Below are 27,818 nucleotides of genomic sequence, written 5' to 3' on the forward strand. Positions count from 1 at the left end.
TCTGAAAGCATCTTTCAACTTAAGATGTTTTAATAAAGAAACCCACACCTACTCATTAAAAATTGTGTCCATTAACAAAATTATTCTATAATCAAAATTTATTATCCTTTGTCACTTTAATTATTTCTTGTCCCAGTCATTCTGGATTACATAAAAATGTTACTTTAACATTAGAAATTAATAATATAAGCCTGCTTTCCAAATGATTCATATTTAAGATATTATTACAAAGTCAGTAGGGAAACAATGAGTATCCGACCTTTAAAGCTAGACTTGATAGTGTATTTGAAACGTTACACTTAAAGCTTAATTGTTTATCTAGATTTCCATCTGGGTCTCTTCTCCCATAATCACCGAGTCCTGTACGGTCTGATGTAGCCACTTTCTGAAATACGGTGCATGTCATCCCAGTGAAACCAGCAGCCTTTATTACATAAGCCTCAAGAGCAATATTTGGAGAATACTGTGACGACAAAAATCAAACATTAAATAATTTTACACATGACAGGAAGAATAATAAATAATCTTAAAGGGATTCTCTGCCATAACAGAAAAAAACACCCAGAAAACTCTTTCTGTTTATCTGGCAGGGATAAATCTGTTCAGAGTATTTCTCTTCTCCCTACAGAAATAGTAGGCATTTCAGATAATGTCAACATCTATTAAGAAAAATAAAAAGCTATTGAAACTCAAGAGCCAGCAAAGTGTCTTCTAAATAAATAAATTTATACTTACAGTCGAATAAACTTGAGCTCCATTTGCAAGCCGATACATAGCAATTTTCTGTAGACACTGTACAATTCTAGTGCAAGCCTTGGCTTCCCTTTGTGCCATCCACAGAACACGTTCATCAGCTAACATAATGTTACTTGCTATGTCCACCATCACGTCACCAAGCTAACAGGGAAGAGAAATAAGACTATTTTATATCTTTGAAAGCGTTCATCAAGTAGGATCATTATCAGACAATACAAAGCGACTTGTCAGCACAAAAAGCAAAAGCAAATTGGTTGTTCCTGTTTCAATCACCACTTGTCAAGTTGAGATACTGGCATACTTTGACTCAGGCATTTACCTCCACCCAAGAAAAATGTTATGCCAATGTAATTTGTCTGTTTACATTACACTTAGAAAACAAAAACATGAGAAACACAGGTATTTCGTTAAAAGCAGAGAACTCCACGTTCTACTGTATTAATTATTTAAAAGGACTATTTATAATCAACTTTAAACCTAAAATAAATAAACTATAAATCAACAGTAATACAGTTTGCACGTATGGGGGAAGATAGTAAGAAAAGAGTAATACAGGCAAAAATTAGCACACAACCCTTCCACTTCTCTTCCTTTTGCTATGTCTGCCTCTTCTTTGATTCCTTCCTTGCTTGCCTTCAATTTTGCATGAACTGTTTTAGGTCACAGGTTATACATGAGAGAGACAGCAAATACCCGTAGGTACCAGAGCTGCTTTCAAACTACCAATTACATTGTAAGTTTATGCTCACACTCCCTTACCCTGTCTTCTGTATGACAGACAAATACAAACTATAAAGGGAATTCATTTATTTAGGCCACAACCCTGCAAAATTAATGAGCATCTACATTGACAACATTGACCTACACTGGATTTTCACAACATTTAAGAAACAGTGACAAATATTGGACCAAAACTGAAGGTGCATGTATTTTCTAGTTGAATTGACTGAAATGCAATTCACAGTGCCTAAATTTAGGGACTGGAGTTTTCTGCATAAACAGAGACAGGGTGGGGTGGGAAAGACATCTCCTTTACTATCCAGGCTTCCCAATTTCTCTTCAGAATATTACTAATAAGGAGAGAACACAGTAGTTTGTTCTTCTTTTTTTACATCTTTAAAAATAAAGGCAAGAACACGAATATAAAAATATTTACTGTTTCAAGAACTGTCTCTTTTAGGGACAAAAGCTATTATCAGTAAACATTCTCAATAGCTAACACAGAGTCTCAAGTAGCATTTGCAGGCTGTAGCCCTTTTCATTAAATTCTCAAGAACAAATCAAAGTTAAATTAATTGAAGATGTTTATTATGAGTTACTACTACTTGGAAACTGGTAACGTTTTACACATCAACAAATGGTGGTTTTACAATAAATTGTCAGTATTAAGATCCTGATGTCACAGGACTCAATTTGTTTCATGTTTCATACTTTCAAAAAATTTTACGCATTATTCTTGCCCCTGCTTATCAAGGTACGCACAAGTTTTTCCAATTGCATTCTAGCTTAAGACAATCTGCTAAGAACTTTCTGAACATTTGTCTTCAATTTGTTTCTTCTTCTAACATGAAAAAGATATTAAATGAAGCTTTTTATAATTTACAGTATTTATTTTTCAGAATAGCCACTGTAACACAAACTAAAGAACTGACAATAAGATAGTATAAGTGAATACAGTGTTAAGAAAAAGTTTGTAGAGTAATACCCTAATAAGAAATAACTAAGTCTTATTAATAGCTACTAAAAATTATTAAATGAAATTGCACTCACATTCCTTGAATACATCAGCAAATCAAAGGCTGACTTCAAATCAAACCAATTAAGATAAAAAAATACATCATCTAAGACCAACGCTACCTATGAATTTAACTTAGATATTTTCATACCATCTATTACTTTCAAATATGGCAACGTAATGCCAGATTGTGTCGCTCTACAGACAATAAATCATAGCTGAGAAAAGAATATCCTTATAATGTTAACAAATCATGAAGCAATCTAAAACATATTTCTGTTTTCGACTGGGTACAAACCCAGCCATTTAATGAACTGCTTGTATAATTCCAAAATACACACAAAAAAATCCAAGCTATGATGGCAAAAAGGAGATTTAGCCTGAAAATTCTCCAAGGAGTTCTGCAAAGAATTTACAACCAACATTTATGGTTTGCTGAGGGTGAACAGGGAAATTTGGCCTTTTTTTTTTGGTCAAGTTTAAAATTGAGGCATTGTGGTCTCCAACTTCCCAACATGCACTGTACAGTGAGATCAATATAACCTCTGTTCAGCAGTGAAACAGAGAGTTCCTACCCACTGGTGGGACTATTCAACTACTCGCATTTTTCTCCCCAACAATGAGCGTTCTCTAAGATTTTATTTTAATGTCTTGTCTTATATCCTGCAAGATACAGAATACTGAAAACCTTAGAGATACAGCTCAATACTGAATAAAGACAGCCTACCATGGTGGGAGGGGAGAAGATAAGTCTTGTTTTATTCATTATTGAGAGGATCTCTGAGGCTTTCATTATTTGTATTTTTAGATAAGAACATACCAATGAAAACCTGTGTGACCCACTCCATAGTAAATAAAAACAGACTTACTGTACCTATCTCCCTGCTCCAGTGCTGACCAGAGGTGTTACTCACATTACAGGTCCAGTGAATGCTGGATCATCTCAGCGCGAATGCAAAGTCTGTGACCATGGGTCAGCAACTTCAGGGACCTACTAAACAAACAAAAACATGGAATAGAATCTGATAATCCACTAACTCAGTGCCTGCATCTAACGTTGAGAAGGTTTCACTGCTCAGAATACTTAAGGACAAACACTTTGATTATCTTTAAAGTGATGGCAAATTATCCAGTTACCTCTTTATATTTTTCAGCAAATCTTCCAAATTTCTCTATCATTTCAGCCACAAAAATAACATCCATCTTATCAGAAAAATTTGCTGCTTCAACAGTGTAAGCCAAGAGCTGTCTTGCTGTTGCCACTGCATTAGTAAGGTTGAGCGGCATCTACATAGAGAACAAACAAGCATTTTGAAGAAGTGAATATTAAGTACAAGATAGAGGCAACACTTCAGCAATTAATAAATACGCATTTTCCCAAAGAGGATAGCAATTCCCACAGGGATCACATTATTTTAAGTAACAAGGGACTACTACTTTATCTGTTAGCAAAAACATTTCCTACAAGACAGAGAACCAACATTTTTACCTGCAGCCAGAAATTGGTGTTTGTCCTGTTGTCCTAGAAGGGAGAGAGGTGTTGCACCAAGAAAAGGAGCAAAAAAGACAGTACTGTTAAATACTTATTTTCCTTTTCACCAAAGCCTCGGCATAACAATACAAAGCTCCTAAAATATGGCATTTTATAGCAAGAGAAGCCAAAAGAAATTCAAACACCACTGCTGTAGCATTCACTCTTGATTCTGTAATTACAGAAAGCATTTGGAATGGAACACACACAAAAAAACCCCACCAAGATAGATCCTTTCTAAGACAAAGCTCATGGTTTCATTCCTGAAACAAGCACCATGCTGGAAAATTCTTCACTAAATAATATGCAACATCAACATGCCTAAGCTAGCAGGGACCCAAAATGGGAAATTTCATGTAGTACAGTGGAAAGCTGTGCAAATGTTATCAGCTCATGTTCAGATGCTGTTTACCCATGATAATCCAAACTAGAGATGTCCTGTCTCTCCGATTTTTGGTCTGCCCTACTGAATTTGCAATGTGCCACATAAGCACAACTATGTATTTGTCCCTGCTGGTCTTAGCACTTGTACGTAGATTTGAATGCAGATTAATGGAAGATTATTTTTTTCCAAAACACTACAAGTCATGCACTTCAAGTGTAAATAAAGTTCAAAGTCATAACACGCACTGAACAAAGTCAACTTTCAAATTCAGATATTCTGTATAATTTCTTTGAATTTTTTCTTTAAACATTAATTTCTTTTCACGTAAAACTATACCTGTATGACACACAAACAAGAACAAAGTGAACAAGTGAAATATAAGTGTTCTTGTATAAACGTTACGCTTGTATACAGCCTATAAAGGTTTCTCTCCATTTTAAACTTGGACCTCTACTTGATTTAAATTGCTTGGCAGAGTTCTAAAGTTCAAAATGGCTCAACTACCTTTGTGTTCAAAGGCTCTATATATGCTTATATTATTACATTTAATATTAGTCTCAAAGAGACAATAAATTTCTGGGCAGAATACTGCTAAAAATTCCAGACCTACTACACATAAAAAGAAGGCGGCTCTAATGAGTAAAAACAACTCCTAAAACCAAAACATGCCACTTCTCCCTTTTAAAAAAAAAAAAATTTGAAACCTCTAGTTCAGTGTCGCATACCTGTGTGCATATATTTTTAAGCAGATAACTTTCTATTATCTACTTCACACATGGAAATTATACTTCTACTTCTGCTTTTCTGAAGACACCAATCTGACCCTCTGTGGTGGTTTTGGCTGGGATAGAGTTAATTTTCTTCATAGTAGCTAGTATGGGGCTGTGTTTTGGATTTGTGCTGAAAACAGCGTGGATAATACAGGGATGTTTTCGTTATTGCTGAGCAGTGCTTGCACAGAGTCAAGGCCTTTTCTGCTCCTCGCACCGCCCCGCCAGCGAGTACGTTGGGGTGCACAAGAAGTTGGGAGGGGACACAGCTGGGACAGCTGATCCCAACTGACCAAAGGAATATTCCATACCATATGACGTCATGCTCTGCAATAAAAGGTGGGGGAAAGCTTGGCCAGGGTGGCCACTGCTCAGGGGCTGGCTGGGCATCAGTCAGTTGGTGGTGAGCACTTGTTTTCATTTGCATCACTTGTCTTTCTTGGGTTTTATTTCTCTCTGTTATTTTCCTTTTCATTACAATTTATTATTATTATTAGTATTATTTTATTTCAATTATTAAACCGTTCTAAACAATTATCTCAACCCACAAGTTTTCTCACTTTTACCTTTTCAATTTTCTTTCCCCCCATCCCTCTGTGGGGGAGGGGAGCGAGCAAGCAGCTGTGTGGTGCTTAGTTGCTGGCTGGGGTTAAACCATGACACCCTCACATTTTAAACTTCCTAACACAAAGTTGGCAACATTCTTCCGCAACCTGATAAATGTTGGCTAACCAAAAGCAGTTATAACAAGCTGAAGTAATATAGGCTCTTGAGCACTTGCAACTCTAAAGTTGGGCTACAGTACACAGGCAGGAGTAGCATTGAGCTGTTACAAGCCTTGCAGGAAAATGTGAATTCCCAGGTGAAGAAAAAGCAAACCAGCAGCAAAGCTCTCAATAAGCAAACACTCAACCTTGCTGTGTCCCACAAACTGACAACAAAGGGATCCCCAGCATCATCTCCCACCTGCTAACCAGTCATTAAGCACCACCACTCCTCACCATTTCAGTCCTCAAACATGTTTCTTGTGACCAAGCCATGGCATGCACCTCTAGTGCTGGGAATGTAAAGCAATAGAGCACAAATAGTTATGTCAACCCCTAAGTTTATCTTGGACCAGAACAGGCAGTCCTTTCCCTTTCTTTCCCTCCCACCCTTTCCATCTTTCTTATACCAGTGCTCATTGGTCCTCAGGGAACCAGAGCAGGAAGATAAAAAGCTATGTCTGCATTAGTAAGTAATTGAACACAGAGAGAGCAAGTCAACAACAACCCATCTACAAAATACGCAGTTCAATGTTTTTGCCTCAAACTAGATTTAGGCCAAGCCACGTCAAGCCTTCACTATGTGTATAAATTGGAGACATCCAAAGGGTAAGTATCAGTTTAGATCCTGATAGTCCCAGTTAGGGGCGGCGGTGCTTCTGATACACACAGTGTGAAGTTTTCTCTAAACAAATGTGAGCTCACACACTGAAACACTCCGAACACACGCAACACGCAGTAATCCCACCCTGAGGTCAGACAAGTACCATGGCCCATGTTAAACATGGGGGGGTGCTACCAACATCATCAACTCAAGTAGCATAGCTGTATTAAGTGGGAAAAAAAACCACCAAACACAAAAAAACCACACACACACCCCCCACGCACACACACCAAAACACATTCTCCTATCTCCATAGTTTCACCTGTTGCACTGATGCTAGTGATCTGACAGTACGCACTGGAAAACATGAAGCTTGAACCAGAGGTTCAAAGTTTTATGGAGTGTTTTACTATACAGCACCTATACATACAAGGTTGGGTACAGTACTGCATGGGTGCCTCATTGCGGAACAGTGTTTGTGAAACTGTGCGTTAACGAGAGATAAGCCTCAAAAGGATTGGAGCTGAAAACCTTTGTTTTATAGCTACATTTAAAATCTAGAATACTCTCTTGTAACCTGGTGAGTACTACCAGATTAGAAAAGCCTAGTTAATACTCACTACTTTCACTAGTTAACTCTGATCAGCCACACCAAGTCTATTAAGAGGTTTACAGCAACAGAGGCAGAGCAGAGTTTGACTACTCTCTATTATTATAAATAGCTGTTCTCCGTTACAACTTCATCCTGCCTTGTTTCTTTATAGCATGTGGGCAGAACAGGGCATCCAGCTGACAAAAAAAAATCATGACAAGTACCATTATCTTATGCTTTATGCAAGTACACCGAAGAATAAAATTTTCCTTGTACTTTCAATCTGGGGGCACTCAAAATAGGTATTAAACCAAATTCTTAACATAAACCTACAAGTTCTAGTGTTGTACTCAGAGGCACACGTTCATCGTAATTCATCTCAACCACCAGTATCACCAGCTTAAAAAACAATGGAGAAACAGACTTTTGAATTTTTATTTTCATTAAAGAATTTGATTTTATAGAAATGCACAAATTACCTGATTGAACATATAAAGAACTCGAGTCACATCATTTGCATATTGGCACCTGGAGTAGTCCTCTTCTGCCCAGTACCCTCCCCTGTCGCATCTGCGCCAGGCCCTTCTCTCATCTTGTGAGTTGCCAGGATATATCCCACTGCCAGCAGAATAACGTGTGCACAGCAGGTACGCTGTGATGCCTGCCAATGTTCTAGGCCACCTGGGGAGTCAAAAGCAAAAAAAAAAAATCAGACAAATTTACATGACAAGTAAATAAAAGGATTAAGCACTACAACATGAAATAAAGAGACACTCAAAACTAAGCATCTCTAAACTATTTCAAGGACCACCTTGGCTCGCCTTCAGCATTTTCAAGCTGTTCATATTTGTGTACTATTAACAAAATGAGTTCTAATGCTAGCATGCCTTTTTTTTAATTCTTTCATGAGGTTGCAGGTGGAGAGAAAAAGGTGCTTATAAAATTACTAAAAATAGTTTACAATTTTTTATAAAAAACCTTGCCTACTTCATGAAAAATTCCGTATTAACCCTATAAAAACAGTCAAATACATAGTAGAAAGCCCTGCAAGCTTTCTATTTGTCCTGTTCACATGCATCAATCTAACTTTCAAATGACTGCATTCATATCAATACTAAACTGCAGATATGAAAAGACGACTTACATTTACAGTAATTAAAAAACAGTAGTAGTAGTACAACCACTTAGACTGATTTTGCAACCAAACATAATACCAAATAGAAATGAATGGGAATAGAAAGAGTTCATAATGTTAAGAAAGTAGAAAAGATTTCCTTTCACTCACGGTATGTGGAACTAAGCATTTTTTAAGAAAAAATTCTAACATTCTCTCAACTTTCTCCTCTGTAATTTTACTGCATATTTTATCTGCATAAACACATACACAGATAAAAATGAAATAAAGAATAAATAAATAAATACAGAAAATTAAATTGCAATACACCTTTAGTGCACTGATCATTCATGAGATCAGAACTGATTCAAAGGAAACAAAACCAGAAGGAAACCACGCCTGAATTAAGCTGCAGTGCTGAGAAGAGGGAAGGACAGGGACAAGGAATGCCAGCCAGCCTGCCTGCCCCTGCTTCCGGACCTCTCCCCTGTTAAGATATGCATAAGCAGTGTTTTATCATTCAGTACACTAATACTTAAAGTTTAAAAGCAAAAAGCATACATACCTAAATTGCAGAATGCTAAGTATCTCAAATCCAACAACCCAACATAAAAGGTTTAACTAAAACTGAGAGCAGAAGAGAGCTTCATTTGATCATCCCAGGCTTTCTGTATCATAAATAAGTCAAGCTCCCTGAACAGCCTTAAGAGCTAACATACTTTTTCTCAGTTTTAAGTATTTCAAAGGGCCTTGCACAAAGCAGTTGTCTCCAAAAATTGACATGGTCAAACAAAAAATTCTGTTAGATTACACTGTGATTTAAAGTTTGCTTTTACACCTGGACTGCACTTCAGTAGATGGCCATTTAGTCACTACTATCATCTAAATTAAGAGATGCTCAGAACATATCTATATTTGGAAAAAAAAAAAATTCTGTGTTTGCAGGAGGATGGAGTAAACACCTTGAAGAATATTCCATTTCAGGAAATTAAAATTTAAGTAATATTGCCAAAGCAGAGAAACCGAACAAGTCAGCTCTATTTTCCTTCCTTATTCATCAGTTAAGAAACTTCTCTTAGTGAAGACACTGGGATTTATCACAGCTCTTTCTCAAAGAAGAGAGTAACTCCAGGGATGGATCAAGGCAAAAGGCTACACTTTTCAATTATATTAAATGATGCAAGAGATTAACTTTGGGGGTATACTGAAAGTCTATCTCAAATTCCTATTTATTCCTAATCAGCTCCAACAGAACAATTTTGGCATGTTCAGTAAGGGAAGACAGACTCTTAATGCAGGCCATTTAGACAAACATCACTTAGGTCTGGTCAACAAGCAACTTGAAGATAGCTGCTGGTGGCATCCTTAAAATGCACAGGTCATGGCAACAACCATAAAAGAATTCAAAGTCAGTAAGCAATCTAATGGAAATAGACTAGACAATAATTACAACAAACCAAATTAGAAAACGAAGGCTTAAATTTTACTACATTTTGCAACAGCTTTGGCATTACAAATCAGTTCTCCATATTGTAGTGACATCATTTAGTTAAGAAATAGAGACTTGTTATTATGACCATCACCATAGTATCCGAATACTAGTAGAAGAGACAGAAGATTATTTGGGTACCATAGCAGAAATTCATCCAGCCTAGCAAATACGCATACACTTATATTCAGAGCCTCAGCAGCCACTTCAAGACATTAACTGAAATGTCACCATTCAACCTTTATCAGAAAGGAAAACTTATACCAGAATTGGTGGCAATGGAGGCGGTTTAAAGAAAGAAGAAAGAAAAATAAAAAAAGAATTAGCACAGTTTTTAAATGCCAGGATTTATACACAGGTATTTTAGAGAATGTAAATTAATTCAAAGAACAGGTATAGATTCTGCAATGGTAATGTAAATTATTTACCATCTTTTCTCCTGTATAGAAGAAAAGCCAGCAGAAAGGATGTCATGGTTTAGTCTGGCAGAGCTAACCACCACACGGCTGCTCGCTCACTCCCCCCTCAGTGGGATAGGGAGAGAATCTTAAGAGTAAAAATGAGAACATTTATGGGTTGAGATAAGAACAGTTTAATAATTTAAATAAAATAATATAATAATAATAATAACAAAAATATGTAATGAAAAGGAAGATAACAAAAAGAGAGAAATAAAACTCAAGACAGACAAGTGATGCAAATGAAAAAAAACAATTGCTCACCACCAACTGACCGATGCCCAGTCCGTCCCCGAGCAGCGGCCCCCTGGCCAACTTTACCCTGGTTTATATACTGAGCATGACATCATATGGTATGGAATATCCCCTTGGCCAGTTTGGGTCAGCTGTCCTGGCTGTGCCTCCTCCCAGCTTCTTGTGTATCTCCAGCCTTCTCAGTCAGTAAAGCATGAGAAGCTGAGAAAGCCTTGACTCTGTGTAAGCACTTCTTAGCCATAAGGAAAACATCTCTGTATTATCAACGCTGTTTCCAGCACAAATCCAAAACATAGCCCCATACTAGCTACTACAAAAAAAATTAACTCTATCCCAGCCAAAACCAGCACAAAGGACAAAAATCTTCCTTACAAAATCACAACAGCCTTTGTGAATTGCTGCAATCCCAGTAGTGACCTTAGTGCAACCATTACATGCACCCTAGCAAGCTGACAAAAACATCACTTCGGATCATGTCTGGCCAACTCTGATCATGGACAGAGCAAGTTATAGATCTGCTGGGAAGGGATAAGGGATACAATACATGTAAACTTATCTAAGTCTCTGAAATTTCATTTATGAACAAATTAAAATACAGTCTGATAACACAGACTAGGGAAAAACAAGTACAAAGATGAGCTACTTCTATGCTCCCAGTTCTTATGGATACATAAAGAGCCTTCAGAGAATGAAGCCAAAAAGAAAACAGGCAGATGAAGACAACTAATAAATCAGCTAGCGCAGCTGTTAGAAGGCATGCAGGCCCACAAATACCTTGCATAATACACCCAAATCTCAGCTTCCAGAATGCCAAGTCAGGTTTCCAGAAACACTGACACTGGAGTGCCAAAATATCATTTCCAAAACAATTTTATCAACACTGAAATTTTTGTATTAAGTTTCCAACATCAAAGATGCCACTTTGAAAGGGATATCTGTCTCTGTCTTTATAGACAGATTTCTAGAAGTTGTATTTTTCCAAAGCATTTTAAGCTGAAGTGCGGTCGGCTCAGTTTTGACTGAATGTATCGCCTTACAGAGCGAGTGCCACATGGCCTTAGGATAATTTAAACTCTGCGGTCCTGACAGATGTTGTATGACACAACCTCCAAGACAAATATTTTCACTGAAAAATGGCATGTGCCATTCCTTTCCTCACTGTTCATACCTAGTGCTAGAGAATTAGAAAAAGAGAAACCAGAGTGAAACACTAGGACTCAAATGAAAATCAAGTTTTTCAGGAGAGCTAAACAAGTATAATTTCTAAGCGCGCTCTCTCTCTCTCTCTCTCCTGGAACTTCTGTAGCCGTCAAATGGAAAAAAGTGAGAGTTTCAGTGTTTAACACTACTTCAAAGGTTATTAGATTATCACGAGATTATTTGCCTTCTCTCCCTGTTCTTCTCTCCACTTCCCCTATCTTTTTAATCCATCTCTTTCCCTTTTGTTACTGTCCCTTTATTCCTACTGCATTTACTTTTCATTCATCTCCTTACACAGCATTTTATCATCTTTTACCATGATCTTCTCAAAATAATACTAGCAGTGCCAGACAGCCATACAGTCTCTGCTGCCTTTATAACAAATTTAGGTATCTACAGAAACATTTTACTAATAAAACTAATATATTATTCATATAATGATTTAGAAAGCTTTCCACTAAACCGGACATAAAAGGTGGGCAATTTAAAACTCCCAGCTTTCTGCCATAATTTCACATACACAAAAACAACACAAATGTGCAGTGTCACTAAGAGAAGCTCTTTGTGGAGAACAGTGTCCCTTACCCTCTTTCCTCTCCCATTCACAATACCCCTTGTACAGGTACAAGTTTCTTTACAGCCCAGTGGTGAATGAGATAGGGGAATTGATTCCAGCTGTAACTACGCTTCCCTTATGCCCTATTTTTGCTAAGTGAATGTTAACCTGGACCATTCTCAGCCATGAACTGTCTCCTCCTAATACCTGTATGAGATGAGCTGATGAGGCACTCTCCACTTTCCCTGAAGCCAGAGAGGACAACCCTCCAGCAGGGCTCAAAAGGTGACTAATGACATGAAATTCTCATTATGCAAACAAAGGCTTCATAAGTTTGGCTGCATTCTTAATTTCTTGTGAGCCTAAGCTTGAATACCTTTCACAGTTTACCCAACCGCTAGCAGAAGTGCAAATTTGGACTGTATTAACACTCTTACTTCATCACTGTTTATAATTAGGTGCTCAAAATTTATCACATATACATGAGAGTAGACAGCTGTGGAGGAAAAGATGGTTCATTTACATTTAAGTACCATAATTTCATTTCAGGGAAAAAAAGCCAGACCATGAGATTATAAAAGAATACTTCCCTTCATGCATATTAATTGTGTTTTGAAAGCATTCATTTCTTTAAACCAACAGTAACTTTCAGTTACAATGAGTTTTTATATCATAATTTCATTATCTTACAGGTAGTCTAATATTTTTTTCTTATTACATCTTAGTAATTCTCTAAATTCAGCATGACAATTACAGTTTTAAGATTGATTACACCCAGTGAGGAATAGTTTTCAAAAGGATAATTCTTATATTTAAGAAAGAACTCTATCAACTACCAGCATAAAATTATTCTAAACACAACCGTTGAAAGATTTACTGAAGCAGAAGCACTAGGTTACATTCTAACATGCAAACTGTATTTCCAGTTTAATCATGGATTGTAACATATTCAGGGATATTATCGAGTAAGACTTAAAAGAATATCTAAATTTAAAAAAAAAAAGATTCCATAATGAAGACATTTTTTTGCCTAATTTTTATAAACTCATGTTAAACTACTATTACTAAGCCAGAGACTGAAGACAAACATCCTCCTCCGCTACACTTTGCTATCCCATCTCTGAAGGGATAAAAATCTAGATGCCAGTTTTGAAACAGCTTCCAAGCTAAAATGATAACCAGTTCCAACTAAAAACCTATAAAATCAAATTCACCTAGGATCATTTACAGCCATCTGCTCAGAACCATCTTCTCACTAGTCAAAGCCTTATTTCCATATGGTCTCAAAGGTGAAAAATTACTCCTTATTATTACTCTACCTAAAATATAAATGGAAGTCTGTTAGAGTAAACCCAGACATAGTGAACTTTTTGATAAGCTGAACATTTTCTGGAATCTTATTTCTTTCTACTGAATTCCAGAGGGGGTAAATCTTATTACACTGAACAGTCACTGAAAAGCACAGGTTAATTTAATGGAAAACACTTTGAAATAAGCCTTTACCATCTGTTTTCACCTCTAATGGCAAATCGAAGAAGAACAATTCACACTTGCATCATTAAAAAAAATGCATAAGTGATTTAAATAGATGTGTTCTTTGATGAATACAGCATGCATCTGTTTGACTTTCTTCACCTTATATCTTAAGCAGGAAGTTCTCATTTTCTAATGTAATGCTCATCACTGCAGTTGAAACCACCACAGTGTAAAAAGAGGATATGTACAAAGTTTCTTATATAAATAATTCCTTACAATGTGAAAGTGAAGCTCTTCAGTAGTTCCAAATTGCCTCTGTGCAGCAAGTGATCTTAACACTACTTCCCTTACTAATAGTTCCTCCAACTCAGACACCAGCTACCCCTCTCAAATTGTCCAATTGATGAACATAAAGAAGATGAACTCAGAACAAGTGCTCTCAGCCAGGACTTTACCTGAACTTTTGGTACAACTGGAGAACGCCTTCTGCACTTGAAAGCTTGTCTTCTCTCCCCCCAAAAACTATGTCCCAGCAAATGCTTTAATTTACTTTTCATTTCTTAAAATAAAAGATTTATGGTCTTAGATTAGCTGTATAGAAAGAAGATGACTTTAAAGAACTCTACTGCACACAGGGAAAGGAAGAAAAGTTTATAAATGTAAGCAAAAGATTAAGCAGAAGATCCACATAGCCAAGCAGCATAAGAAAAATGAAAATAAATGAGTGGGTAAAAGCAGTTATTACAACATTAAGAAACCCTACAAACCATACTGAAAACATATGCTATGACATACGCTAATTCTCAGTAGGAGTTACTGCAAGGAGGTACAACACAGAGTAGTTATAAAGGGAATTACCTTACATATAGAGAATCTATACAGAAGCTATCTGTTACAGCTGGCACCTCCAGGAGTAACGTGTTGTTAGAGTGACCAGCAGCAGAAAGATCAGAAAAGGGAAAACAGGTGAAGAGGTAAGAACAAAAGATAAAATACTCTGCAATACCCAACACAATGGAACATCAGAGCTACCACTACAGTCCCAACAATCATTAAAAGGAAGCACCATTCATATTATTTACTCTAATACTCACGGGATAAAAAAAGAAAAAAACTATATTACATGTTTCTTATATAGTGATTTTGTCGTCTGGGAGAAGGAGGGTTTTAAAAACACAATGATAACCTGGTGGAAACCCGCCCATCAGTATGCAGTCCAACTCTAACTTATAGATCATGTAAAAAGTTTTACTCTATTCCAATAATTTCATTTATATGTTTCAAATATCATAGCTTACTTTCCATCTCTTCCAAATATGTGAGTTAACATGTTCAGAGTTTAACATTTCGTGGTATAGTTGTGTGCGCTTCTTTCAACACATACTAATTTAGAACAGTTAAAAATCTGTTGCACATCATTTACAAACAAGCATCCACACAGGTGCCTTTAAAGCATAATACCTTAGTTAAAGCCAAAATTAAATGGACTTTTCTTTTCTCTGAAAAAAAAATTGACGTTACCAACCTGAAATCCCCTTTATTGTTCACAACCCTCTCTGGAGGGCAGTACTGCGCAGAACTTTCTAGCACCACAATGTCTACTGTCCTTGTGTTATTCCCACGTCTGGTTTGTACATGGCAACCCCAGTTTCCTGTGGAGCCAGCCTGAATGTTTGAGATTGTCAGTGCACTGGGAAGATAAAATAAACAAATAAAACCCAATGGTCTGGTAATAAAATTTATATAAGCTTTTACCAGAAGATGAATAAAGTACAGAAAGACAATGGAGGAAACAACCGATTACATACAACCGTCAGTGATCTTACAAAACCAGAGCTATCTATGAATCAATGTACTGTAATTAACAGAGAAATATTTACTATTCTTCTAGCTCTCAATTTTGCCAAGGTAGGAAAGAAAAAGAACAGCCATGGGAAAAAGTTCCTTAACTTCAGAAAGACAAGATGAGAAATCCAAACTCCCCAAGTGTTATCATTGCTCTTCAACACAAAATTTTTATAGATGTTCCAGAAAGGCCAAACTAAAATAACTTCCCAAATGCATGATTTGTGATGAAGTTAGAAGCCCTAATTTACTTATACAATTACAGGATATATAAACACTCTGTAGATGCTGAATGAGTCAAAAAATCTGCTGCAGGCAGAATAAATGATACTTATAGATCTCTGCTGGAGAACTTCAATATTACCAACTGTGGTGTGCTCAAAAGGAAGAGAAAAGAATCTCACTTAAATGCTTTGTTTTCATAATTTTCATGTTCCAAGAGAACAAATGTATCCTACCACAAGTATATGTTACATGAACTGCATTAGGTAATCCTTGGAGATAATTAAAACCCAACTGCAACAGTCCTGGGCAACCTGTTCTAGGTAACCCTGTTTTAAGCAGGTGGGTTTGACTAATCAAATCTCTAGACCTCCCTCCTCAAACCTGATAGTTAGCAACAGTAACCAAACCCAGGTAATTTAAGAGATGTGCGAAGTTACAGGCTACTTCCCTGCTTGGGAAGTTTCTGTCTACATATGTTCACCCAGCGAGAATACGAGAGGGCCTTACTGGTTACAGAAATAGTCACTAAATCAGAGCAGAAAATAAGGAGTGGGAAATACATTTTCTCTTTATGGATTCACCTTGCAATCAGCGAGCAGTTATGAATCATGTTTTTTTCAACAAAAATACCCTGGGACTCATCAGTTTCCACTATCTTTCCATCCTGATACCATAAGACTTGCATGTCTTGATCAATATACGAAGCCATACATTGGAAGGGTAGACTATCTCCTTCAAAGACAACCTGACGGTGAGATGGAGTCATATAGAAAGATGGTAATTCAAGCGGCGGTTCTAGAATTCAAGAAATAAAAGCACAATTAATAGCAAGAATCTGTTATATACATAATTTTCAAAAGGGGAGAAAAATACACTGAGTATCAATTATTGATATAACCTCCTTGTAAACCGCATCTTGCAAGATTTATATAAAAACTACATTTGATGCATCGGATATTGAAAATACAAATTCTCATCATATTCTTTTTCAAAACATGTATTCCTTTAATGTAATACATTTCAAAAATCTTTTGCTAGCCCACATCCAAAAGAGTGAAAATATAAACTTGAATGAAAAAAATACATTTATGCATTTTATTTCTTCACAATTTCTCACTATTAATATTTCCAAATCACAAATACATACGTTTTATTATTTTGACAGATGGAATAACTCTAATACAACAAAGAAGTTAAGCAAATTGGTCATGGTTTCATCACAACAAGAAGGCTAATCAACAACAGAATAACCATGTAGGAAAGTAAGTCGTAAAATAAAGACCTCAAATTCAGAATTTGGACTTGGAATAATTTGAAGTCGGAGAGCTAGACTTTGGAAAAAAATTATCAGTTTCTGATTCCTTTTGTGAGGTTTAGGTAAAAATCCCTGGAAAACACAGACTAGCAGGAAAAAGGAGTTTATCTCCAGAGGGTGCTACTCATCCTTAGTTTCTACAGACTAACATCCACAATCACCAATTTATTTATTATTTATTTCCAAAACAAACAATACTGAATCACGACTAAAAATCAGCTTTTGAAAAAGAATCACTATTACCACTATCATGTAAGTACTGAATTTCAGGGAAACAAAACAAAGCATAAAAGTCTGTTCAGTAATATTAACAGAATATGGAATGCATTAGAAAATAAGTATCAGTTGTCAGGAGTGCTTACCGCAGGTCAGAAGCTCCTGCTTAACACCAGTCACCGTCTGCGACTGAAGTGACTTGGGATAGGCACATTTAGTTTCACGTACGGTTATATTTCTTTCTTTTAACCACTGATGCATCCACAGTATGTTGCAATCGCAAAGAAGATAATCAGTCTGAAATTCTCTGCAACACAAAATAGGTATTCACAGTGACAAAATGCAACATCAAAGGTCTGAAAGCTTGACATCAACAGCTGTACAATGCCTCTCATTGTCACAGACACACAGACAACAAGCAGTCAAACCCCAGAATACAGCGGAGTTGCCTACCACTATGTATTGGAAGATACTCTAATCCTCTGCAAGCTGTGGTCTGAGAACAAAAGTACACAATCCCTGAGAAAAGGAATCTTCTCCATAAATATGAGGAACATCTAATACCTGCGCATGAAAAAATTTCTAGTAATTTCTTTCATGGAGGGAGTTTACGTTATTGAAGTGAGCAATAACAAGAAATTGCTTGAATATGCATCAGCATAACTTAAGAATACACTTCATTGCTTCACTTCAGCAATCAAATGCTTTAACAGTAAAATCAACAGAAATATAAAAATAGCCTCTCACCTATTTCTCTTTTCAGAACCACTATTCACACAATTTTAATGATAGTTTTATTCTACTTTATATGAAAATCATATAAGGCTTTTCATTGATTCATAAAGTCTTTTCTGTATAATTCAATACCTTCTACTAAAAAGACATACCAAATCCCCCCGTAGGTATTTGTTGTAGTCAGCTAAATTAAAAGAGACCATAAATATTTTATCTGTTTAGAAACAGTTAAAAATGTATCAAAACGTATCGCTGTGTCTACACTGTTTTTTACCTCCAAACATAATTTATTTTTCTTTTTGCAAATGTCTAGAGGATAACACAACATCACAGGCAGAACACTTCAAACACTATATCAAAATTCCTGTGAAATTCCATTTGGTCTTTGTTCACAGGAATTCCTCCAGACACATACATTTTAATAGCAACAGTTATATCCAGGTTCTCTTGTCAGACCTGTGATGTTCTTGGACAGCAACCCTTATGTACACAATTAAAATACCAGGAATAACAACTAATGAACAATTAAAAGAAGCTGGAGGAAGGAAAGAAACATTTGCCTTTATAAACAAGAAATTAACTCTGTGTCAAAGCCAAAAGTCAGAGCTTTTGGGAAAGTCCCAGTACAACTGAGCCAACTACCAGGGAAAAATGCAAGCTAATCATCAGCACTCAACTTTTTTTCATTTGCTTTCTTCCTTACACAAGATTACAACTCATGAAACTAAAAGCAGAAAAATAACATAAGGTTGAGATGTACCCACTGTTACGTGTAACAAAACTATACTGTTCTTCAAGGACTAAGATATTCCTTAAAAGTATTTGTCCCCTTTGTTAAAAGAAGGTGTAAAATGCTATTTATTTAATATAAAGTAATAATCAATGCATACAGAATACAACTTTCAGAAGCCCAGATGCCAGTATAGCTTTGTTTTCTCAGAACTATGTAACAAATACTGAGCATCTTCTGAAGGAAGTTACATAAACACCCAAATAACTGTACATATATTTCCCATGCACTTATTCAGATAAAGAAACCGCTGTTATGAGGTTTAAAAGTAAAAATGCAAAACTGTAGTACAAACAAGTGTATATAAAATGGTTTTTGTTACGAACACAAATGATCCTGCAAATTAAGATTAGATGCAATAAGTACTTACAGAGACTTCAGTGAACCAAGATGATCAAATGTTCCCTGTGTAAGTGTAGAAAACAGATTTCCAGAAAGATTCCTAAGAAATAAAAGTATCATGATTTGAACTCATGCTCAAGCAACTGACATTTGAAATAAAAAAAATTCCTCTTCAAGATGACGTTATTTTAAAACCTACAAGATACTATTATGACACTCTGTCATAGTTCACAAGACTGTAAGAATAATAATCAAGTCTGACAGCCTAGCAAAAATCCCAAAATAAACTGTTCCCCAATACTTCTTTTTTAGTTGAAGAATTTTAAGATTGGGAACAAGGACTGAAAGCAAATACTTTATTTTTTTTTTAAAGCAACAACTAGCACATGCTGAGCATACATTTCAAGAAGTTTAAAATTAACTTCGTTTTTCACAGAGAATTGATGTGTTGCTATTAACATGCTATAAAAAGCATGTTTGGTCTAGCAGAATATTTTTTAAAAATATTATACATCCCACTTTCTCTGTATCAGTGAAAGCACTGCATAAGAAGCGAACAACCAGGGCAAAGAAACATTCCATAATCTTACATGTTATTTTCTTACAGTAAATGAAGAACTACAAAATGTGCAAGAAAGCCAGCAAAACACAACCATACTGATGCCATGGTAGAAGGCACAGGTATTAAAAGATTCTATAACCCTGAAATATTTTTCTAAGGAAAATATTTTGTAGAGTCTGCTACTCTCCCCCCTTCTACTCCCTCTATACCTTCTAAGATTCTGGAAAATGGTTGCAAAGCAGACAGAGCACTGAGTAGTATGGTTTTGGTCGTGCATACACACACATCCCCCGCTGCCCTTTTTTTTTTTTTTAAGCTTGCTACTGAGTAACAAGCCACAATCACAGCCATACTGCATCTCTTTCAGACACACACTTAAAACAAACTACTCCCATTGAAACAAAGAATGTTAACTTACATAAGACTAAAACTTAAGAAGTGAAATTACATACCACAAAATTATACTTACAATCTGATAAGATTTACAAGTCCTCTAAATATATCTGCATTCAGGCAGCCTATTCTGTTATTAGTTAAGTCTCTATAAATAGGAAAAAGCAAAAATCAGAATAAACTGTTTTATTTCCAAATGACATACAGTCTGCAAACAGAAGTATTTCAACTAAAATTCATGAGTAACAGATTGCACCATATATACGTTTAGTCTTTTTCAGGAAAACCCAAAAGGTACTGCTATATGGGTGGACACACATGCACATAGAGTCCTTATTCCATTTCTAAAGTAACAATGGTTTGCCCATATTCTTACCAGTAAATCCCCTTAGAATAGGTTTGGCTTACATCACTACAAAGTAAATTTTTGTATTTGTACAGTATATTCATCGTATGTGCTACATCACTTAATTTTCTGACATGCCAGAGAGACCTATACTAGTGCATTTATTGTACATAAATAGGACCAATTCTATATTTATACTTACATAAATATTTAAATATTCTATATTTAACAATGTAGGTCTTAAATCGAATTGCCAAAAATTCTTAAAGGAATAAAAATTAAGCTTGCAAGTAGTAATGGTCCAGAATTGGTCCTTCAGCTTTATTTTTAAGGTTTTCAGTGAGCCAGATCATCTGATCAGTGCCAAAAATTTAAAAAGGAAAGCTGTATGCTGACTAAAGGTAGGGGCGGGAGGGGGGGCAGCAAAATCACTAAGACTTAAAAGCTGTCCCAGATATATTGCGAGAATCTGAAGAGTGTTTTAAAAAAAGGAAAAAAAGAAAAAAGAAAAAGAAGGCCATCATGCTGAGGTCTTGTTTTTCAAGTTTCATCTGGGGCAGAATTTTTACCGTCAAGGTATAAATCCCCCAAAAATGTGTTAATGGGAATGTTGGCACAACCTTCAATAAAGCAGCATTAACAGCGCTGTAACTTCAGTGTAGTATTAATAGCAAGGGACTGTGTTCCACTATGACCTTTGGAGAAAAAAAAAGAATCATGAGGAGTTTAACATTTAACAAAGCAAGACTTGATGGCATCAAAGCTCTGAATGAATGTTCACCCAGTGATGTTTCAAGTTACTGAAATACAAAAAGAGAGGAATAATACAAGAGACTGTCAGTAAGAATAAGTGAGACTGCCAATCCACAAGCAGTGGATGTTCTTCAGTTGTAAGACTCAAAGCAGACTTTGTTTTATATATTCATGTATGTGTATAAATTTAGACAGCATATACATATTCAACTTTTAATATATAATAGTTTTGCTGTCTAATTTTCCAGAATCTAAGACTTACTCTACTCTCAGGGTTTTTTTGTTTGTTTTGTTTAAAATGACTAGCTAGATATACCACTTACAGTCTCTTCAGAGATGAAAGTCCCAGAAAAGCTCCTGGATCTATAGTACTAATAAGGTTGTTCTTAAGGTCCCTGCAGAGAAAAATTAAGACATTACATTTATCACAAACTACCCCTTAAAACAGATATACATGCATGAAGATACATTTAACTTGTCTCAACTTATTTGAAAACTGCCCAAAAAACCCATACAACACTTTTCTACTTTCTCTAAAATAGTATCTTTCAAAATTTGAAAATCTGTATTTTAACTAGAAAGAGGAATATAAACAGCATGTGTATTCCTTTAAATATTCTATCAGTTCCTATCACATGAAACAGTATATAGTCAAAGATACTTTGCCACAGCGTCCGAATAGATTACAGCTGCTCAGGGTGTAACATTTGCTCATTACACAGTACAATACCATTTAGCACAGTGTTGTCTTCTTCAGCCTACCCATTTTAAATACTTAGTAGTGCCCAACATCTGTCAAAAGAAGCAAAACAAGATCCTAAAAATACACCAAAGATACAACATTGAAAGTTTCCACCAACGTTACTGGCACAAAAGCAAAACCCTGGCTGAGAATCCCGAATAAAACTGGTGAAAAAGCTCAGAGTATTTTTAAATCTTGAGTTGCCAGAATAGGAGATTGTAAGGAGAAATGTAAAGTAACTATGTCATTAAACTGCTTTATTAATTTTATAAATCATATAGGAGTTTTAACTCCTAACTCGAGATATTTTGCATATACAGCTTAATTTGAAAGGTCACAGAAAGCATCTGCCAGCATCTACACAGTTTTGAACAAACTTTATCACTGCATGAATGCTAAAATTATTTCCACCTCCTTATTCATCCAAGTTTTTTACTATACTATTATTTGAAACTTTTCAGGCACTTACTACTACAAGGAAAATTTCTCATTCCTTGGTAGTATGTGAACGTTTGAAAAGAAAATTAGTAATTTCAATTAAAAGCAATGTTTTAGTAAGCAAGGGTAGAAAAAACATCTCCTAAATCTACCACAACATTAATAATTCTGCCCAAAAGAGAACAGTACAAGAGGATTACATCTACACAGATATGCATGAGCGAAAAGATAAATTCATCCCAAGATTTCACAATAGCATTTCCTGCAGCCAGATTAACAAATCATGGTACAACAGACAGTGTCATGGTCCATGGATCATGCTTCAATGCCGTACCTAATAAACATTTTAAATACTTGAAATACTTTAAATATTTTAAATTTGCCTTGCAGTCCAGTAAATTAATTTTCAATAAAACTATGACATATACACACACTTCTCTTATTTCAACTTTATATTCTTGCCCTGTATGGTGGCAGGGACTGCCAACTACTTCCCAAGCAGTATCACAAGCCTGAAGAACTGTAATGTTTTTAAACCTCTTTCAGCAGGCTTATAAACCAGTACCGAGACCATGACAAATCTGAGAATACTAAATGTTAATCACCACTTATTTATTGGGACAGGGAAGAAAAATGATACTTAATGTTCATATTTTAAATTTCATTTTAAAATCATGTAACTCCCATTTAAACTTAAAATCTCACTGTGGAAAACACTCAGGGAGAAAAACCTTGACAACATGCCTTGGAAATCCACTAGTCTAGATTATCAGTGATCCTTAATTTCATTACTTAAATTCAAAGCATACTCCCTGATACACCTCTTTCTTAAACCCATTGCTTCAGTGGAAAAAAACTATATAGTTCTAAAATTAAAAGCAAGAGTTTTAGTACATCCACAACCTGTTTACAGATTTTGTTAGATTAGTTAGATAAAAACTGACTAGTCTATTCTTTATGTAATTTTTTGCTTTTTCCCCCCCCTCCCCTTAGTAGGTCTTAATATCAGTTCCAGAAGGATAATTACACTAGAATTAACAAATTCTTTTTAAAAAGAAATGCCAACAATTTTCATGTTTTTGTAACACTCATTCCATATATATTCTGTATTTTGCAAATAAGATAGCAAAGCATTAATGAACCACCATACTAAAGGAATTTTTAAAAAACACCCTGAATGCCCAAAGTGTTAGCATTTTCTCAACCTGCAACTACAACAGTTGGGGGGTCTCTGGGTTTTTTTCCCCCTTCCCAGTGGCAGTCATTAGTAACCACTAGCTATGTATTCATCTATCAAAAAGTATTAGCAGACGAAAACTGTGAAATAAAGAGATATTTAAAGATCTCAAAATTAACACAGTGCTGACATGTCTGGCAGCTCTTCAGAAACAGTAAAAGATGTTGATACACAGGCTGGTGCAATTGCCAGGACTCCTGTATCTAGGACAGTTTCTAAATGAAGAAATGACAGTTGTCGTTAAACCAACAGACTGATAGGATTCTCACGTAAAAGGGAGGTGGGGGAGAAAATCTCATTAGAAAGTTGTATTTGGCTTTAAATTTTTGTTGTTTTTAACACATATAAATACATTTATACAAACTACTGATTTTTAGCAACAGGAATTTACTCATCTCAGCCACTGATTTTAGTAATTTTTCTTTGGCAAAGCTCAACTAACAGGATATAGTTATTGGTATTTATTTGTCAAAAAAAAATAAAATCTGTCCAAAAGAAATCCATTAGAAGAGGGTTTCAGTTAGGATAATATTACAACTTCGCCATATAGTCCAACTTCTGGCTCAAAGCACAACTAAATCAGATCAACTGCCCCGCTGTTATGACCAGTGAAGTCCTGAAAACCTCAAAGGATGCAGATTTCACCATCTCATCACCCAACTCTCTAAGTATTTAACCATTCTCATTATGAAGAATTTTCTTATGTCCAATTGGAACAGCCCTTTTTCAAACCCATGATTAAGTGGCCAAATAGCAACCTACCAACAGGCAAAAATATTTTTAAGAGCCCGACAACCGCACCTAATGTTATCTTGTTAAGAAAAATATCTTAATGAAAGAATACTTAAATGTAACTATGGTTTACCATGTAAAAACCAAAATCTTTACATTTCATTAGAATTTATAATGAAATGTTTCAGTGGCCAGTTGTCTATGACTTAAAAGTGCACATATACAACTCAAAAATTACTTATGTAATAATACATATTACATATAATTTATTGCTTTCTGTCTCAGCACAATGAAGATTGTCTTAATTATTACTAAAGCATCCTGCAGGCACAAATAAACGATGTATATATATACATACTGACATGTATACATTATTTAGCGCGCTCAACTACCATTAGATAAGCTATCTTTTCTTCCTGAACAGAATGTGAAAATGAACATCGGACAAAAAACACATTAGCTACCATGGACTCTTAGTATATGAAATGCCTTTTCAAAAAGGAAATGGGGGAAGAGGACAAAGAAATTACAAAAATAGGTTAAACATTACATAAAGTCAGCCTATCCCTCCCATAGCTCTATAGGGTGTAGATTTTATGCAGGCAGATCCAATAAATGCTTATGACTGATTAAACAATTTTATGTTTCCTCATCATTCACTGTGTATGATTTAAATTCTACTATACATGCATAGGCTTTCTCCCTAAAATATAGCAGGCTGTATTTATTTTGAGTTTTCACCATCCATGTACCAAATATTTAGGGTACCACCAAAACTGCTGATAACTGGAAGCCCAATACTTTACGGCATGTGGGTCTCAGATGTAGAATTCTGCTTTTAGATCACCATATTCAAATTGTATGTGAGGATCAAGGGCTGCTGGAGCTGTTTCACCAGGTTCAAGTAACTGTCCCTAGGAAAGGAAAACTGGCTCAAATCTATCACTGATTTCAATGATATTAGAGTAATACAAGAATAGAACTGGAGTGTCCAGGTTCATAAGGAACCACAAAACAGGAGACAACAGACAGTTCCGAGACTTGGATATTTTCCAAATGGAAATTAAAAAGTTACTAAAAATCATCTCTTGACTTTTTGAAAAGTTCTTACATATGCTTTTGACATCCCCTTGCACCTAAAGAAAGAGACAGCAACTTGGATCACTGTGTTTTGCTGTTTTGCTTATGCCATCACATCACCTATGACGTGCATTAACTACAATAGTCAAAATTTCTTGAAGATGTAATACAAAAAAGATTAAAAAAAATGCTTGAGACTACCACACTTCTGCAAACTAAACAAAAGCTAGAACCTAGACAAGAAAACCTTTTTGTTTCCTTCAAATAATTTCTGTACTTCCAACAGGTCAGAATACTCCAAAGCGTTCAGTTTAACAGCACAGATTTTTCAGCAGAGACTAGAAGCACATTTCCCCCGCCTCACCACTCATCTTTCAGAAATTACCTGAAAACCAGGTGAAGATGGGGAAAATAAATATTTTGTTAGCCTAACACTCTCAGTCTTCTCCTGAAAGAGCCACAGCTAACAAAGAGATGGAGCTTCCAGAACCAAAACCAGAACTAAAGTTAGAACAGAAAACAAGTTCCTGAATATTCATAAAACTGTTTCTCTGCTCAGCAATATTAAAACAAGAAATACTGAACTTTCCAATCACTTTTAAAGATTTTAAAAAAAAAAGTTCAGGGCCACCACTAGAAGAACTCAGGTCCATCTTTTCACATGCTCTGCTGCACTATCACAAGAAGAATTAAAATCAGAAATTGTTACTGCCTGAGGAAGTATCAGATACCGCTCTTTTTAAGGCATCCATATATCTGTAGATTAGTGCTGTAAAAACAGGAGAAAAACAAATGAGGCTGCTACAAATAACACTCCCTTCACACTGCATATTTTCTCTTTTCAAAGGTATATTAGTATATCCTAAAAATACATTGGTAAACCCTTGTCATTATTTACAGTTCAATAAATATCAAACCCTTCTTTTGCCATCTAAATATCTTACTGAATTCCACGCCTGTCTCTTCCTCCTCTCTCTCTCATGTACAATGAAAAATAGTACTTTATAAATGCATAAAGTAATCTTCCTTATCCTTGCAAAAATCAACAGGCAGCATTAGCTAGCTGCCAGATGGAAAGCAGCAGTTTGCTTCTAAATTGCTGGACTTTGAATACTGCTATATAAAGACAAGTATCTACTAGATGAAAAATTACCTGTCACAAATTAGTTGTGCAAGAAGTTACTTCAACATTTAAACTGCAGGAAATTCATAGCAAAACATAGCATTAATAAAATCAGCGGAGATTAAAATATTTAACATCTTTTTGTACAGACGCTTTAATTACCATTTATGGCAGTAAAAATCTTTGACCTGCTTACTGTTATTCAGCTACCATTTGCATGAATTTTTTCCTATAAGAGTAGATGTAGACATAACATTGTCATTTTCCACTATAATTAACAAACATTTAAACCTCCAGTAAAACAAAACTCTTATTTTGGTAATCTTATCACCCTGTTTACAAAATAATGCATTACCAAATTCTACATTTTCATAAATTAACATATGTGCACAAAATTATTAACAAACAGATTTGAAATTCCTACTTGGGGCCAGCATTTTTAATGTACTTCCCCATTGTTTTGGGGCATACAAGCAACGAATAAAACAATCTCTCCCTTTCAATAGTAACAGTGAAGAATTGTCAGATGGGGGATGAGGTCAAGAGATAACATGTTTGAGCAAAAGGATAACCTAAAGGGAACAATTTGCCAGATGTAGATACCATATGCCCAAGTTTATCTGAAGAACTGAAAAAATATCAGAAGCCATTAAAAAATATGTAAATTTTCATTAAGATGTCCAAGAACTAAACAGGAGAAAACAAGTTTAGTGTGTTAACAGATGAACTATGAAGTTGTGAATCTGTATTTCAGGTTTCAAAATACTGATTAAAATGCAATTAAAAACAATTATTATGCAATTACATGTTCCTGACATATTAGCTTTTTTTTAAAGGCTTTGGTTAAATATATCTACACATCTAAACTCTATCCAAAAACCATTAAGGAGAAATGGCAAAAATATTTGCTATGAAGTATAAAATCAAAAGGAATGAACAAACAAGCATTAAATGCATACAGAATCTCTCCCTTGGTGAGCAGCAATTGTTAAGTGACAATGCTACTGTCTGAATTAACTATTTAAATGCTGACTGAATTTCTTTTATCTCCATTTCATCTCTTAAATTAAAAGTGGGGAAAAGAGCACACCTACAAAGAAAGAAAACACTGATAAGGAAATAAGGGGGAGTATGAGTAGTAAGAAAAAAATAAAAATAAGCAAGAAAGTCAAAAAAGTGCAATTTTAAAGGCATGCAAGTTATCACAGTGAACTTTAAGGAATATAACTTGAAACTGCTGAACATAACGTTAGTGTTCA

The 27,818-nt window shown here is 35.4% G+C and overlaps 1 protein-coding gene across 1 annotated transcript in view; it reads right to left on the reverse strand.

The window, feature by feature from the left end:
• ADGRA3 (adhesion G protein-coupled receptor A3) overlaps positions 1–27,818 on the reverse strand; it is a 60,113-nt gene that overhangs the window by 14,739 nt on the left and 17,556 nt on the right. The window contains exons 3-12 of the mRNA XM_075148849.1: positions 21,531–21,602; positions 20,185–20,256; positions 19,182–19,253; positions 17,433–17,593; positions 16,337–16,550; positions 15,211–15,375; positions 7,617–7,818; positions 3,629–3,778; positions 736–897; positions 260–463 (exon numbers count right to left, since the gene is read on the reverse strand). Of these exons, the coding sequence (XP_075004950.1) occupies positions 260–463; positions 736–897; positions 3,629–3,778; positions 7,617–7,818; positions 15,211–15,375; positions 16,337–16,550; positions 17,433–17,593; positions 19,182–19,253; positions 20,185–20,256; positions 21,531–21,602 (1,474 nt within the window). The remainder of the gene's footprint in view (positions 1–259; positions 464–735; positions 898–3,628; positions 3,779–7,616; positions 7,819–15,210; positions 15,376–16,336; positions 16,551–17,432; positions 17,594–19,181; positions 19,254–20,184; positions 20,257–21,530; positions 21,603–27,818) is intronic.

The sequence above is a fragment of the Calonectris borealis genome, chromosome 4 (assembly GCF_964195595.1).
Source record: "Calonectris borealis chromosome 4, bCalBor7.hap1.2, whole genome shotgun sequence".
Lineage (NCBI taxonomy): Eukaryota > Metazoa > Chordata > Aves > Procellariiformes > Procellariidae > Calonectris > Calonectris borealis.